At 46.8% G+C, this 17,006-nt stretch overlaps 2 protein-coding genes across 4 annotated transcripts in view; both read right to left on the reverse strand.

The window, feature by feature from the left end:
- Positions 1–440: 440 nt before the first annotated feature.
- Positions 441–7,050, reverse strand: SEC11A (SEC11 homolog A, signal peptidase complex subunit). Of its 2 annotated transcripts, XM_054642305.2 has the most exons (6): positions 6,908–7,050; positions 6,696–6,805; positions 4,968–5,117; positions 1,364–1,483; positions 875–932; positions 441–730 (listed from the first exon to the last, which is right to left on the reverse strand). In XM_054642305.2, exons 1-6 carry the CDS (start codon positions 6,956–6,958, stop codon positions 680–682), a joined length of 540 nt encoding a protein of 179 aa, XP_054498280.2. In that variant the 5' UTR covers positions 6,959–7,050; the 3' UTR covers positions 441–679. The 2 variants fall into 2 exon arrangements, with proteins under 2 accessions (XP_054498280.2, XP_054498279.2); XM_054642304.2 differs by lacking the exon at positions 441–730 and having other exon boundaries at positions 743–932.
- A 969-nt stretch (positions 7,051–8,019) lies between these two features.
- Positions 8,020–17,006, reverse strand: part of ZNF592 (zinc finger protein 592) — a 38,041-nt gene continuing 29,054 nt past the window's right edge. Inside the window, exons 6-9 of one of the 2 annotated variants that reach the window (XM_054641930.2) lie at positions 16,175–16,453; positions 15,023–15,135; positions 10,936–11,071; positions 8,020–9,714 (exon numbers count right to left, since the gene is read on the reverse strand). In XM_054641930.2, the coding sequence (XP_054497905.2) occupies positions 9,205–9,714; positions 10,936–11,071; positions 15,023–15,135; positions 16,175–16,453 (1,038 nt within the window). In that variant the 3' untranslated portion in view covers positions 8,020–9,204. Of the gene's footprint in view, positions 9,715–10,902; positions 11,072–15,022; positions 15,136–16,174; positions 16,454–17,006 lie in introns of both variants that reach the window. The other variant, XM_054641928.2, reaches the window with a different exon arrangement.

Below are 17,006 nucleotides of genomic sequence, written 5' to 3' on the forward strand. Positions count from 1 at the left end.
CACAATGCACAAAGTAATCCTTTGCCATCTTCTACCTCCAACACTTTGCAGTTTTTAGGCAGATTATTTCAGAGTGATTTATAGAAACCCAGAAATATTGAATGATCTACAGCTCAGGACAGATTATTCCCCAAAAAGAGGTGAGAGGAGCAGCTGCTACTGCTCTGTGGAGAGAGAACAAGTTAGATGGTGGCTCTGGGAGTGAGTGTGTAACAGCAAAGAGGCTGCTCTCATCAGGGCAATAACAAAAAACGTGGCAAAAGGCAAAATCTTTATTCCAGTTCTGAATTGGAAAGGAACTGTCATGGCCACAAGTCAGCAGTGGACAGTTCAGTGAGCACAAGGGAGGGGGCACCTGGCCCGGCCAGGCACAGACTGAGCACACGATCCCAGAGGCACTTGGAGAGGAAGCTCAGCTTCAAAGTACAAGCACTAAACACTTTGGCTCAAATTTTTAATATAAAAATTCACTAAAAAGGCTAAAATGTGACAAACCATTGGAAATACTGTGACAAAACATTCGCCCTTGAGCAGTAAAAACCAAAACAAACCCAAACTGGCACGAAGCTTTGAAATGCATGCTTTCTTCTTTCTCCTGGTACACTGGACCATCAGCTACTTTAAAGGTTCATCTAGAAAATTCCATGGCACCTTCATCTCGTAGTTCAGTTGCAAGGGACTACTCTCGATGGACCAGCACAAATAAACCCAGTAAAAAGAGGACTGCATACTGGAAAAGAGAGCAGAGAGACACAGGAGTGCACACTGACATCTACATCAGCAAAACCTGCAGGGCACAGGGTTCTGCCTGTGTTCTCATGAAGGAATTGTAGCTGGGGTGGGAAAAGCAGGCAGGAAATAGAAGAGCTCTTACCTTAAATTTTGGATAATCGTTCATTAAGATAGTCACTATTCCAATGTAGGGCACAAATCTAGAAGAATAAAGGGTTTTTTAAAACAAACACTGTTCCAGGGTGCAGAGGGAGAGTCACTCAAGCATCCTGAGGGCTGTAATCAGTGGGCTGGTGACTTCTTCCTCCCTGTGGCAGTGGGTGACAACCAGCCCAGAGGGTGTTCCAGTCTATGCCTGGCTCAGATTTCACTTGCCTGCAAACACTGAGCCTCCCAGGAGAAACCTGAGGACAATTCTGATCAAGTCTGAGCCCACCTACCCTGACATCTGTGTCCATCCAGCATCAACACCTCAGGACACAGCTCACACCTCGATGCCTTTGCTTAAGCCAAACTAAGCACTGAGCTCTCCACACTCTCAGGCAGGTTACAAACCCAGCAAGGGGGGATTTACCAGGTGGCTTTTGGGGACAGCACTGTGAAAAGCCCCATTATTTTCAACTCCACTTACCCTCTTGCTCGTCCTACTACATCCTTCTTCTCCAGCCAGTGCTGCCCCTGCTTGTAGAGCCCTCTGTCATCCACAGCATTGTTGTCTCCCTTTGTCAGAAATTTGATGTCTCCATTTTGCCTGGTAAAGACAAGACAGCCAGGTAAGGCAGGACAGAAAGTTGTTAAAAGCTGCTCTACAACAAGCATGGAGAGAGCAACACAAGGGTACTAAAAGCAACCACATCCTACAATTCAAGGAGGATAAAAGAGGGAAACTATCAAATGCAGCAGAAAGCAGATGGTCTGGAAAATGGAAAATTTCTGGTCTGGAAAATGCTGCCATGGGAAGAATGAACTCTGGCCCCAGCAAAGCTCTCCAGCAGAATTTCAGAACAGTTTCTAGAGCAGGTGCAGCTATTGCCTCTTGGCTTTTGACCCATCTTGTGTTGGTGTTTCTCTTGCTTCACACAAATATTGAATTCTGGTCTCCCTACTACAACACTAAAGGAGAAGTTGGGATTGAAACACACAGCTCTACTCAGCAGTGGGCAGAAGCAAGCTGGAACTTAGAACTGATTAGGAAAGGAGGACAGAAAAACCCAAATAATACCACAAGGACACTGCATGAACTCACAATGTGCCTAATCTGGAATGCTCTGGGCACTGCTGAGCCCCCCAGATCCTTTTCTGCAATGGAGAGAAGAACTGGCAAAGGTTGAGAAATTATTAACAAGGTCTGGAACCACTTCCAAACAAGAAACTACAGACCAGGACCCTCCAGCCTGGAAAAGACAGAACTGATGGGACAGATATGACATAATCCACCACAAATGGCAGCAACAATCAAATAGCTTTTCACTGTCTCTTCCAGTGCAAGAGCCAGAGGGTACCAAAAGGAGCTCAGAAATAATGGGTTAAAGCCAGGCAGAGAAGAATTAAACCATGTCTCTCTGCAAAGGTATTTTGGTTGGCAAAAAATTGGATGGGCTGAAAAATTGACCCAATATTCCACATAAAAGAGGAAATTAGACTGTTCATAAAGAACTAGGACTTTGTGCTTGAAACTGTAACCTGCAGAAAGCAGGGAAATTATCACTAAATGCTCTCCCTAGTCTTTAATTAATCCTGAGATGAATTAGCTTGCCAGAATCAGGATCAAGGAGTAGATGAATCTTTCTTTGACCAGGAAAAAGATTCTTTCCCAGCCATTCCTGTTCAGATGCTGGACAGGAGCACCCTCAGTGCTTGAATCTCAGCTCTCCCAGAAGTGACAGATGGAATGCAAAGAGGAAAGCAGGCAGTTCTGTGGAGCTCAGGCTGTTCTCATCATGCCTGAACACCAACAGGCTCCTTGACAGGAGATGTTTGGAAAGGAAAAAGGGGAAAAAACCCACATCTCTTTCTCCAAAGCACATCTTGCTTGTTGTGTGGGAACAACAAACACTGTCTGGGAAAAGATAAAGATCCCCAGAGGTGCAGATAATGTAGTTTAGCTCTGAAGAGTGATGGTGTGGGAGTGCAGCACCTTATTGAGCAGAGTCAAGGCTCTGCCATGAGGCAGCATGAGAAGCCCCCAGTGCACTTCTCTGCTGTCTGAGGTGAGTGACCCTGCTCCAAAATCACTAAGTAAATTTGGAATGCAGACTCTGTGTTAGTAATAAAGAATGAATTCAATTTTGGGCTGAAACAAGAAGAAAAGGCCAGCAAATAACAGACATTTTCTCACTGACACAATATTGATGTGAACTGGGCCTGAGTTGCCCCAAAATCATAGAGAACACTGTTTCTGTCTTCCTGCATCCTGACACTCCTGTCAGCTTCTGCAGAGACTTTTCACTTCCAAACTGGCACTAGAAAATTATTCTTTAAGTAGTGAAAGAAGCAACTGACACCCAAATCCCACCTTCAGCTCCCAGGTTCAGGTTGCAATATGGATTTTTCAGTTTATCTCTCCTAATAAAAAGATGAGGTTTGTGTTTGGTTGTTTCAGTCAAATAAAACCTAAAATACTGCAGAATGGTTTCACCCTCCCAGGATTGGCACTATGGCCCTGTTACATTTAAACAAAAAATAGTGCTTGGTACCCTGATATCTAGATAGAGATAGAGCCACAAAAAAAGAAGGGTGGGCAACATCTGGAGAAAAAATGCTGCACAGAACAGGGGAGGAGGAAAACTGCATTTCACTTGAAAGAGTTCCTACAACATCACAAAAGATGCTTGTGCAACATCAGATGTCAAATTCAGCCCATAAACTGAAGTTATTTTTAAATCAGTGGTATCAAAGAACAGCACTTTGCAAACTGACACTGTTCAAAGTTCTGGGTACAGAATAAATTTGAACAGCAAAGAATGTGCTTTGCCTGCTGGGAGAGGCATTGTTTCATTGCCCCAGAGCCAGGATTCCAGCTGTGTATTTACATGCACAAGGCTGGTCAACCTTCAGCTGGAGCAGACAACTGGTCTGGATATTCCAGCAGCTTTGGGAAAGGGACCCTCTCCATCCCATCCCAACATGTCAACCAGAGGAATCCTCAGATGCCACCTGGCTCAGCTCCAGCTCCCACCAGAAAACATTCACTGAGCAGAAACAGATGCTGGGACCCCCAAACAGCTGCTGCCTCCCAGAGATGCCTTGAAGAATCAGGGATTCAGTTCTAGATTCAGTTTTCACTCCAACAATTCACACAGCTGGCTTGTATCCCCACAGAGTGGCCTGGAGAGGCCACAGCTCCATCAGCAAAGCAGGAAAGCTCATGACTGCAGTGGAAAACTAAGCCCTGATGAGGCATGAAACCAATGCCTGTTCCATTCCCTCAGACACACAACCTCCCCAGTGCTGAGAGTGAACAGCACACAGAGACTCTGAGGACAACACCACAACCTTCTAGAGAGACAAAAGGCCCTGAGCCTGCATGACAGCAAAGACCAGGACATAGAGACAAGCTCTAAAATGACACACAAAACACCTTCTGCCACAGCTGTGCCCCACAAACAAGACTCACTTCACACACAAACACAGCTGTGCTCCAGCAGACAGCACAGCAGCTGGGGACAGAGAGGATGGCACAGGAGACAGGCACTGGTGTCACTTACAGTGCCTAAGGGGCTCCAAGAGAGATGGACAGGGACTGCAAACAAGGGCCCTGAAGTAACAGGGGCAATGGCTTCCCACTGCCAGGGTTAGATGGGATAAAATAATTAAATTCTTCCCTGTGAGGGTGGGCAGGCCCTGGCACAGGCTGCCCAGAGAAGCTGTGGCTGCCTCTGGATCCCTGAAGTGTCCAAGGCCAGGCTGGACAGGGCTTGGAGCACCCTGGGACAGTGGAAGGTGTCCCTGCCCATGGCACAGGGTGGAATGAGACTGGCTTTAAGGTCCCTTCCAACCCTAACAATTCCATTATTTTACAGTTTGGAGTGTCCAGGGCACTGGCACAGCTTGTGCCTTCTGCTGGGTGACCTTTACAAGTAAACAAAGCAGGACAGATTTTGTCTGTCTGAAACTCCTGTGCCACTTCCTACAGCACCTGGATTTCCATGACTGACATCCCCCCCATTTGTTTACCCATGAAGAACACCAGATAGGGAAACAGCAGCAGCAGAAGCCCCAGACCCTTCACATACTTCTCATGGATTTTCAGGACACGATGGACTATGGGGATTTCCCTTCCTTCTATCCTGAAGACAACGATTTCTCCCACTCTGATCGGATCTTCAATGCGGTTGGTGAGGAACAGGAGATCTCCTCTGTGGAAAGCAGGCTCCATACTCCCACTGAAAAAGAGGAGAGGAACAACTGAACAACATTTAAACACTCAGTACCAGGTTTTCATGGCCCTTTAAGAAAAATCTCACAAGAACTTCCTGAGAAAGAGAAGCTGTGGATACCCCATTCCTGGAAGTGTTCAAGACCAGGCTGAAACCTTGATGAAGAGCTTCTGAGAAAACCACCCTGGAGACTGGGCAACTGTGTAACCCCTCTGCAATCAGGTTTTCAATCATCATACTGCCAGCAGTTTGGATTTGTTGGGAAAGGAGCACTGTGTTACAAGCACATCCAAAGGGAAACGTTTTTTTAATAAGCAAAAAGCTGATGATGAACACTGTCTTTTGATTTCTGAGCTCACCATTGGCAAGGCAATGCTGGCAGCTTTGAAATGATGGAAAGCTTTTTTTTATTTAATTTATTTTTTAGAGATAGACAGATTATCCTCAGAAACAAAGCACTGAAAGCATTCCCATCTGAAACAGACAAAGGGACTTGCCAAAAATTTGTTACAATGATTCATTGCTCTGCTTAATTATCTCATTTCAGGCACCACGACTCAAGTTATTTTTCTTCTGTCTTGTAAATGGCAATTGTTACCAACTACTTATCCTTCCTAATTCCACATAAATAATGCAGAACAGAACAATGAACTTTAAGTACCGCGTGCATTTGTGTTTTATCTTCACAGAGCACAGCAGATGCAGTTCAGAACAGCAGATCAATCACTGCAGAGGGGATGTGATCTGACCACCCTGTCTTACTCACTGGGAGGAGCAGGGGGAAACATCTGCCCTGCACCTCATCAGGAGGGGGTTTTGGTAAGCAGCACTTGTCATGGCATTACAGCATTTCTACATCATGAACACTGACACAGAAACACAAGAAAAGGGCAGTGTGGCCACAGGGCAGGTGCAACATCCATGCACGGGGCAGGTGCAATATCCATGCCAGCACCAATGGCAGCCCAGGGCATCTGTCCCAGGCAGCAGGAAGGTGGGACAACACTGGTGGCAGCCACAGTGCAGGGCACCGCTGTAAGGACAATGCATGACACCCAAAACTTACAGTGGTAGAGTGACAAATGTAAAGCTCAGGACCACCTCTGTAATGGACAGTCACTGAATCAAGGCAGACGGGTTGGAAGGGACCTTAAAGACCATCCTGTTCCACCCCTGCCATGGGCAGGGACACCTCCCACTACACCAGGTTGCTCCAAGCCCTGTCTAACCTGGCCTGGGACACCTCCAGCGATGGGGCAGCCACAGCTTCTCTTTGTGCCCGGGCCTGTTGCCCTGACAGGGAAGGATCATTTCACAGTGACCCGTCTAACCCTGCCCTCTGGCAGGGCTGTCCCTGTCACACCCTGCTGTACCGGGTCTAGAGTCCCTCTCCCTCTCTCTTACCAGCCAGCAGGCAGAGCCAGGTGAGATGCTCTTTCTACCCGCTCCCTCCTCTCTCGCTATTGCTGAGCCTGGGTTCCTGAGGAGCTCCTGGCCCGCTGGGGCTGTGGCTCCGGCTGAGCCATCCCTGTGGGGGGCCCGGTTAAACCCGCTGGGTTTAATCCCCCGCATGCCGGCACTGACCTCAGCACCACCACGATGGGGCTCTCGCTGCCCGTCACCACCATGAGCCCCTTCCAGATCATGAGGGCGGAGGACACGATCATGCCGAAGTTCAGCACCTGGTAGTACAGCTGGGGAGCAAGGGTGGGTCAGGCCCCGCCGCCCGCGCACCGCGAGGCGCACCGGCCCCGCCCGCCCGCCCGCCCGGCGTTCCCCCCCGGCCCCTCCGGCACCTGCCGCTTGTTCATGCGCCGCACATCGTCCAGAAAGTCCAGCGACAGCATCGCCGCCGCCACCGCCGCCGCCGCGCCCGCACGGCCCCGCTTCCGCTTCCGCCTGCCCGCCACGTCACCGCCGCTTCCGCCGCGCGGGTACCGCGCACCGGGGCGGGAACGGGAACGGGAACGGAGCGGGGCCGGGCCTCAGCCACAGCCGGGAGCGCCCCGCGCAGCCGGCACCCGCAGCCAGCGCAACACCCACAGCCAACAACACACACTTCCAACCAGCACCCATCCAGCCAAACACTGCATCCAGCGACGCCCCGCTCCATCAAAAGCTGCCCAACCCATGCCCAGGTCCATCCGTGCCTCTTCCAGTCACTCCCATCCAGGGAACACACACCGAACTAAACACACACTGAACCAAACACACATGGAACCACACACATACTGAACCAAACACACACCGAACCAAACACACACCGAACCAAACACACATTGAACCAAACACAAACACACAGCAAGCAAAACCCACACCAAACCACACACCGAAGCAAACACACAGCGAACCAAACCCACACTGAACCAAACACACACCCAACCAAATCCACATCGAACCAAATACACACAGCGAACCAAACCCACACTGAACCAAACCCACACTGAACCAAGTCCACATTGAACCAAACACATCAAACCAAACACACGCTGAACCAAACACACACCAAACCAAACAATCAAATCAAACCCACAGTGAACCAAACACACAGAACCAAACCCACAGCGAACCAAACACATTGAACCAAACACACATCAAACCAAACACACATTGAACCAAACACACACCAAATCAAACAATCAAATCAAACCCACAGCGAACCAAACCCCCATTCAACTGACATCCCTTACACTCCACACCCATGCGGCCAACATCTCATCCAACCCACACCCCCTATGACAGCCCTCCCCACCACCCCCCATCCTACAGACACCCCCCATTCTACAGACACCCCCATCCTACAGACACCCCACATCCAGCCTTTACTCATCCAACCAACATATATCATTCAGCACCCAGACAGCTCCGTATCCAAGCATCACGAGACCACATGGTGAGGAGCCCAAGCAAGGAGATAAATAGTTCTTAAATTATTTAAACATTGTCAGAGTAAACAATAACAAGCGGAGTTCTGGCTCAACAGAATGAAAAAAAAATAATGGTATAGAAGGTAATTGTATTACACAAAGCATGGGTGTGACAAGGAATGAGGGAGGAAAGAGAGAGTCAATGTGACTACATGGAAAGAAACATCTCCTAAAGGATGGGAGTGCTGAGCCACAGCAGCAGAGGAGCTATGGAGATACTGATGGCTGCAGGATGGTGGCTCCCGCTGTTCCAACACCTCTGTGAGCTGAGCTCTGCTCCTCTCCCCTCAAAATGAGCTGTCAGGGAGCCCTGGCACTGACACATTGGGAGCTCTGGAATAGTTTCACTCCAGCTGACCCCACTGATGGGGGACTTATCCCCTTCTGGTGATGGTGCCAGTCTGAGCTCCGCACTGGGATGAGCCACTGGGCCTGACAATGCCCAGCCCAGGATGGCTTCCACAGACACATGGCCAGCACGGCCCTCCTCAACACTCTACTCACCAAGGAGGACTGGGGCCACAAAATCCTCTTTCAAGGATGATTCAGGTCCAAGACATTTCATTAAACTGCGCTTTGGAAAAGAATGTTGTTATTTGGGTGTAACTAAAGAATAACCAGCACAACTTCCAGCTCGAGCCCATCCCGTGTAACGCGGATCCCAGATCGGCCAGCACGGTCCTGACAAGCGCGTTTGGCTGAGCCAGCATTATGAGTTAAAATGAGTAACACAAAGGCAGGATGGGGAGAGAAAAAAGAAGCCATAAATAGAAGGAGAAAGAAAGGGAGATTGGGATGGCAAGGCTGGGACTCTGGGCAGAGGCTGAGGCGGTGCACACTCAAAGGAGGAGAGCTCATCTGAAGGAAACTGCAGCTGCAAAGTGCTCCTGGATCCTCAGGAGCTGGCCAAACCCCACTGAGGGTTCTGGCCCTGCTTTCCCTTTTCACCTCTCTGGGCTGGCAGAGAGTTAGTGCTTAGGATGCAATGGCAGGGTTGGTTTTGTTTTTTTTCTGTTTAAATTTCCCTTACAAATAGGAGTTGCAATGTCCATCTCAAGAAATCAACAGAATATTTCAAAGATTTGCCCCATCCCCACCCTGTATTTTGAGTAGAAACCCCCCAACAAAAAACCCTCAATCAACCAAAAGGGCTTTTTTTTTTGCTTTTAAGTCTTAAGAGACTTTGAATGATTGTTCTGTGAGGTGCTGTTGGGGCCTTCTGCTCCACACGTCTGACTGTGCTCACAAAGAGCTGAGTCCCTTTTGCACTCTTTGTATTTGTTCTCCTCTTCCACCGTAGTGTTCAACTCGCCATTGTAGTCCTCGTGTCCATTCTTACCCATCTCTATTTGTAACTTCTGCCTTTCATCCCCCTCCTCCTCCTCCTCCTCCTCATCCTCCTCCTCCTCATCTTTGACTTTATGAACGATGAAGAGGTGTCTGTTCAGAGAGATGTGGGAGGTGTAGCAGAGGCCGCAGAACAAGCACTGGAAGGTGGAGCTGTCGCTCTTGTGCCGAGGGATGTGTTCCTGGAACTCAGTCCGGACGTCCGTGGCAAAGCCGCACTTTGCGCATTTCCAAGGCGCTTTCAGTTTTTTGGCTGGCGGCGCGTCCGAACCCGCAGCGCTCTCTGCCTCACCCAGCTCATCCTGTGCCATCCTCTTTGGAGATTTTGCCTTAAAAAAAATAAGATTAAAAAGTTACTTTATCATTTGAACCCATGGAAGAGTAAGTGCTAAAATCCACACGCGAGTCTGGAGATGCCTGAGGGTGAAGTCATGCCTAGGGCAGTCACTCCTGGGGCATTCCCTTCCCTCCCCACACCCAAACACCTCACCAGTGCTCAGGATTTCAGCTGCTGCCCCATGATGTGAGATGGGAACGCTGGGAGAGGCTGGCTGGGCACAAACATGATGGGGAAACAGTTCAGAATCAAGGAATCGTGAGATGGGTTGGGTTGGAAGGGACTTTAAAACTCATCCAGTGCCACCCCCTCATGGGCAGGGACACCTTCCACTATCCCAGGGTGCTCCAAGCCCTGTCCAGCCTGGCCTTGGACTCTGCCAGGGATGGGGCAGCCATGACCTCTCTGGGTAAAAATTTGGTTTGGTGTGGGAAGGAGGAGCCCACAGAAGAGGGACAGCTGAGGGACACAGGGGTGGTCAATAGCCCAGAAATGCTTCTCAGATTAAACTCTGAACATTCTCCCTTCCACTCAGATTCTGTCTTTGTGGCATCTCTCAGTAACTCATCCTCTCTATCTTAAAATCTTGCAGCTTCTTCTCCTTTGAGGATGACTTGCTTAAATATGTCCCTGCAGTGATATGCAAAATGTGTATTTTTAAAATAAATGGAGCAAAGAAGCCCAAGCAGCCAACCCTCCACTCCAATCCAAAACAAAAATCAGTAGAACAGTTACAGCTGCTATACAAAATTACATATTCCTACTTAAGAAAAATGCAGTTCTCATAGGTAATGGATCTAGCAAGTACTTTAAAACAGAAAATAAATCTTTTATAAGTAGCAGAAAAAATAAGGGAGAAAGAAGAAAAATGTGCCATGCTCGTGAACAGGGTACCAGGGGAAAACAAGGGTAAAAACAAACTTAAATTACAAAATAGACTGAAAAAATGCCAGAGAAAATCTTGAGAAATGCAAGATGAAATGCATGTTGTCCTGCAGCTGGTGCAGCTCAGCTGCACTGACACTGCTGAGCCTGACCCTAGCAGAGGGAACCAGGCTGGATGGAATTGAGAGAGGGAAGGAGATCTGCCCCATGGGTGGGAGGGTTTGACTGGCACGAGGCCACAGCTCGACATAACACCCCAAATGAACAGCTACTAGCCAAGGACATTTAATTGTACATTTAATTTTCCATGAAAATAGGGATCAGTTACTTCTGCTCTGTCTCTCTCTGGAGCTTTCACTTTGGCCATCTGGGATAAGTCTGGGTTTTTGATGCCGTGCATGAGGCTGATGTGGTTCTCCAGCATGAATGGCTGAGGAAATGTCTGATTTTCATCTGTGCAGTACCTTGGAAATAAAAAAAAAAGGAAGACAATTTATTAGAGGATATGCTCTTTGTATTGTGCCAAACCAAGAAGTGTAATTGGAGACAGACTCTGGTGAATAATGTACCATCAGATTACCAAAACACACAGCAAACCATCATTTTAATAATAAAATATTACCCTGAGAGAAATCTGGAACAGTTTGGAGTTTGTCACAGTGCTCAGAGTAGGACATGTCTTCTTTCAGTGCTAAATAAATATAGGGACTAGTGGGGTTCAGGCACCCCATGACAGGTGCAAATGAGGAAAAATGATCAGGATGGAAAACACATGGGAGAATGACAAAAATGGACTCTGAGATGAGAGAACTACACAGAGGGAGCTGGTGACTTGTGTGACACAACCCAGCCCTGCACCCAGGGAGAAGCAGCATTACATCCACCAGACTGTACCACAACACAGTTAAAATTCTTACCAAGCTGCTGAAATTCCAACTTTTATACCAACAATCTAGGCAGAAACACTCCTGAACATGTCACTTAAATGTAACCCATATTCAAACCTGGCAGAGCTGCTCCAGAGCTGGCTGACCTCTCAAAAAGGAGATGGTGATGGGGATGTGCTGTCTGCACCTTGGCTCCCAGATCACTGAGATCTCCTGGAATAAGTGCCAGGCTTTGCAGACATAAACCACCCCCCTGAAGTGCACAAAGGGCTCTGTTAGCAATTGGGAAAGCCAAAATTGAGTATCTGTGCTGTTCTTGCCAGCACAACACAGTGGAAGTCCATCACACACAGACCTGAGCAAGGACAAGTGACACCAGAGTCCCCTGGGGTGCCCTAACTGCATCTGAGACAGAGGAGTGAGGGCAACAGAGAGGAGCTGAAGTGTCTCTGGGTAACAAAGACATCTCCTAAAAGAACAGAAGAAGATTCCTACTGATCTTCCAGTATAACTAGAGGGAAATTAAATGATGTGAAAATGCAGACATGCTCATTGAATACTTCTGGGTTTTAACAGGAATTGCTCAGAGGCTAAATCAATATTTAATGATGATGGAATTTTTCTTCTTCGTGGAGGAAAGCTGAGAGGTTATTAAGTGGTATTTATCAAAAATAAACATGTTGAAAATCAAGTGTTTCAGACACTTTGTACTCAAGACTTGGAAAAGAAGAGTAAGATAACAATAACCAAGTGAATTGTGAAAGAAAATATACAATACATCACAGTATTTTGCAATTTGCCCTAATTTAGAATTCTTCTCATGCAAGCAGGGAAAGATGCTTGCCTAACCTGAATGACTCCAGTGACAAGCATGGCAGGAGGGTGTTCAAGTAATTCCTTCATCACTGGCTGCTCCCTACAAATTTATCCAAAGCCAGAAACCTAAGCAGGGCAGGGGGAGAAAGGGGAAATCACAGTTGGAAATGTTAGAAGCCAGAGGAAGGTCAACTACAAGCAAGCATGCTGGAGTCACAAAAATTGTTAATAATCAGATCCATGAGAGATTTTATTCATGTTTCACATGGAAAGCCAGGAGAAGAGGGTGACATGAAGTTAAGGCATCAAAACCCCTGAAGAGAGTAACAGGTGAGAGTGATACAAAATGCCAAACAGGAAGAAGGAAAAGAGACACCAGAACCAGAAGAAAGGAGGAGCAGTGGACATGTGATGCCTTGCACAGTGCTGAGAAGAGTCAAGGAGGAATGCAGAGACTGGAGGGTAAGAGTGTTAGAGCAGTGCTCTACAAGCTAAGAAGGATCAAATGGAAGACAGCACAAGAGACCTCAGATCCAAACAAAGAGCAGCTCTTGGAGATGCTGGGAGAGTATTTCAAGGAAGAGGTTTCATCTGCAGAGTGCTGTGATTTCAGTGAGTCTGCCCTACAATGACTGAAGAGAGCACAACCACTGTCCAACTAAGACTTAATCCACAGATTTTGAGAAGGAGCAACCACAAGCTGCAGAATTAAATGCAACCACAATTGCCTTGGATTGCTAGCTGTGTTTTCTCTGCTGGCATGATGCCCCTTGGGTGAACCAGTGGATCCACAGCTGTGTGTTCTTCTGAAAAGTAACAAGGTAATGCACAGCAGGCTGGCATATCCTAGGCTCTCAGGAATTTCCACACAAATCCTTCTTCTAGTAACATCTTATGCTCATTTTGATCCTGAAACATTCCACTTGAAAAACAACTGATCCAGAGAGAACAGATTTACACAGATCAGGTGAGTGTAACACCCAAGACCGTCACCCAAACACAATAGGAGCCAACATTTCATCTCCTCCAGAAGTTCCAAGTCAGAGCAGTTACAAGAAATGGAATGTTTAGAAGTCCTGGATGAAACAATGTCTCAGGAATGTATTCCCAGTGGTAATGCCTGTGCTGTATCCATTTACTAAAAGCTGTTGTGGCTCACTAGATAGCTCAAAGAAACACAGTACTTGAGGAATGTACTTGTGCTCTTCAGATATTGGTATGAGGTTTTAGCAACTTGAGTGCAGTGAAGTGACAACATACATAAAAAATGCTTGTATTAAACCAAAATTTTAGATAAATTAGAAAAATCCCCCAGGCTGCATCACTGCAAACTTCTTTTCCAACCAAAATGTGCTTTCATCCTATTTCAAAAGGATGTCTTAGAATGAGACAGGAAGGAATTTTGCATGGTCACTCAGCAAACAACTTTATCTTAGGCAGTTATAAAGGTAGATTCATAAGCACTGGGCTTTGTCCTGAACTGAGATTGTATCCACAGTTAAAATACATTGACCAGCAATGATCTTCATTCACCACTGATTTCCATAACTTGTCTGAAGTCTCCAGATCAATTTTCCAACTTTGAGGTGTGACTTCCCCAGCAATTCCAGCAAGATTAATTAATTCTCCATTGTCCTGCAGCCTGTGCAGTCAGTTCTGCCATTCCACAGCAGTGACAATATGTGGTTCATTATTAGGATTTTACATACCTTCTGCACCCAGAGAGAAGGCACAAGAGTGCTGCATGACCACACCAACCACAAAGCAGTGAAAGACTGACCTAATATTTTATTGGCTGTTTCACAACTATGCAAAACATTAATCTCATTTACCACCTTGTCTTGGGTTGACTATATGATGCTTTTATCCCCAATTCTGTTCTGTTTATGCTGAATAATAAGTTTTGCACCTTTAAGCCTTGCTGCAGAGAGTGAAGGGAGGAGAGAAGAAGCAGCAGTTTGTTTTCAGACACTGCACTCACTCCTCCACATTCCTGCTCCTGACTGTGTTGTCTGTGGATGGACAGACAGCAGGACAGAGCTCTCCTTTGCTTTTAGTTAGTTTTAGCTAGCTGAGGCAAAGAAGTTCCCTGGACTGTGTTTTTTTCCCTTTTCTTTGGAGCTGTTAAAACCTGCTCTGGACTGAACACCCAGAAGAGCACTGGCAGCTGCACCTGTGGCCCACTGGGCTGGGCTGGGCCTGGCCTGCCACATTTCCAGCACTGAGGGACTGATCAGAGCCTGAGTGAGCTGAACTGCAACCTGGGGAAGGGACTTTGAGTTTGTCATCTCTTTGGAAGCAGCAAGGGGCGTTATTGTTTAATATTGTTTAGGTTTTATTGTTGAATAAACAGGGTTTTTCACTTTTCTCCAAGGAGTATTTTCTCCCGGACCGGTTGCGGGGAGGGACCAATTCAATCTGCTTTCCTAGAGGAGCCCCTTTGGGGGTTCTCTCCAAAATTTGCCCTGAACCAGGACACACCTGCAGATATCAAACCACACCTTCCCTTAAGTTTCCAAAAGACATTCACTGTGCAGTCCAAAGCAAGGGGGGTTTTTTAGCCACTAAGTCTCTTGTGTTTAACACATTCTTCTCCTCACTTTGCTTCAGCAACTCACAGTCTGGAGCAGACAGGAGCAGCAGACATGAGCTATTACAACTCCCAGACTCAGAAGATTAGGGTGCTGCTGCCAAGTGGCACTGGGCACGTACCAGCAGGTGTAGACCTTCTTTGCTGTGTCGTGGTTGTTGCGGATGTGTCTGCGCAGGCTGTTGGAGGCGTTGAAGGAGCGCTCGCACTGCCGACAGGGGTATCTCTTCATGGACTGCAGGGAAAGAGAAACACCTTGCAGCAGCAGGGACATGGAAGGCACTGACTGCATTCTAATTCCCCTCCTCTTCACCTGGGCATTACCTCTCGATGCAAAAAAATCCCTTATGTAATATGTAATTCTGCTGATGGAGATCACTAAGGCTTTGAGATCCCACTTAGATTCAGCCCAACAGTTGGGTAATACCAGAATTGATCTTATAAAAGCAGGACTACTTAAAGCATGTACTTGATTTTATTCATGTTTTTATTAGGAATTATAGATATGCTTTTCCTGTGGGTTCATTTGGAACCACTCCACCCCATGCAGAATTCCCTCAGTGGAAGGTCCCTTCAGCCTCAGAAGGCAGCAGGACCCCAGTTAAGTACAAGCCACTTATCCTTCTAGCTCCTCGTAATTCAGCACAAGAAAAGGGCAAAATGCTAAAAAGCATCACATGGGCCTTTCTGTTATCCATGTATGATATCCAAATCCTCCTAAGAAAGTCTGTCCTTTAACCAGCCTCCTCCAAAATTTTCCTACAGCCCTTTATATAACATGCATGTACATTCCAGTTAAAATCTTCTTAGACTTGTTTAATGAATACATCTATGTATTAAACTGAAATATTTGTCCAATTCCCTACTTCTGTGACATTCAAATGGGAAAATCCAGCACTCAGCCTGCCCTCATCTTCTTCACTTGGAGTGAGGACATCATCAAGTGGGACAACCCAGCCCTCCCCAAATCAAGCTAGAAGGACTCAAACACCATGATCCAGTTTCCCATTCATGGCTGGGTGACTCAGGATGTCAAAGAAGAAATCCTGATGCCAAAGTACTGAGAAATCTGGCTGCACACAGCATCTTGGCCCATGTTCTGCCAGCGACAAGGATTAGCTTGACAAAAGTAGGTCAAGGCTTGAGCTGGATGAAGCACACAAAAAATTGAAATTTGCAGTTCTTGTAACGAGAGCCCTGCAAAGGGGCCTGGAATGCAGGAGACTGGTGCTCTTCCCCATCTCCCTAGCTCAAGTATTTCATCCCAGTCTTACCCTTCCATGATTTCTCTTCATGTGGGACACGTAGGTTTCCCGATCAGGGATCCACTGTGAACATTCCTTGCAAGTCCAACCAGTTCTTCTCAGTCTGGACTTGGATTCTGGGTTATGCCCTTCCACCCTCATGTCTTTCCTCGTCAGAGAAGAGGGGGAAGTCCCATTGGCTACCAAAAGCTCCTTTGGTGAGGTATGAACCTGGTTCCTTGAAGCCTTCTCAGATTTCTGCCGGAAGTTTGAGAGCTCCTCAGGATTGCGGGGAACTCCATGAACACCCTGTGTAACAGTAAGAGTGGAAATGCAGGTAACATTTACATGTAATTCATATTTCACATCTTTATTTATAAATAAATACCATTTACTATTTAAATACATTATTTAAATCCCCACTGGCCAAACTATGGGTTGTTGTCTTCCTCCTGTATGTTTTCCCATTTCTCCTAGAAGCTGCAGCACAGTGCTTTCCCTGACAAGAGATCTTCCCAAGAAACATCAAACTTCTATTTCTGTTTCCTGCATGACAACAGCCACTCCTTGGTGCTGCCTGTTTAGCATTTTGGATGAGCCTTGGGAACTCTTGTTAAACAGGGAAGATGTAATGGAAGAGAAATTTCAATTGTCATTATTTTTCAAGAGCCTAAGCTCTAAAAACACAGAGCTTTGGTAAGCTCTGAATGAAATCTTTGCTGGTATCCTGGGGGCTCCAAAGCTGCTTCATTTTTGCTCAAGGGATGGGAAGAGAAAATGTTAAGTTTCTGCAAGTCTATTTCCTTCAATTCAACTCCATCTATTGATATTTACATTTTTCATGGTTCAAAACTTTGCTCCT

This window comes from Agelaius phoeniceus, chromosome 13, assembly GCF_051311805.1.
Source record: "Agelaius phoeniceus isolate bAgePho1 chromosome 13, bAgePho1.hap1, whole genome shotgun sequence".
Classification (NCBI taxonomy): Eukaryota; Metazoa; Chordata; class Aves; order Passeriformes; family Icteridae; genus Agelaius; species Agelaius phoeniceus.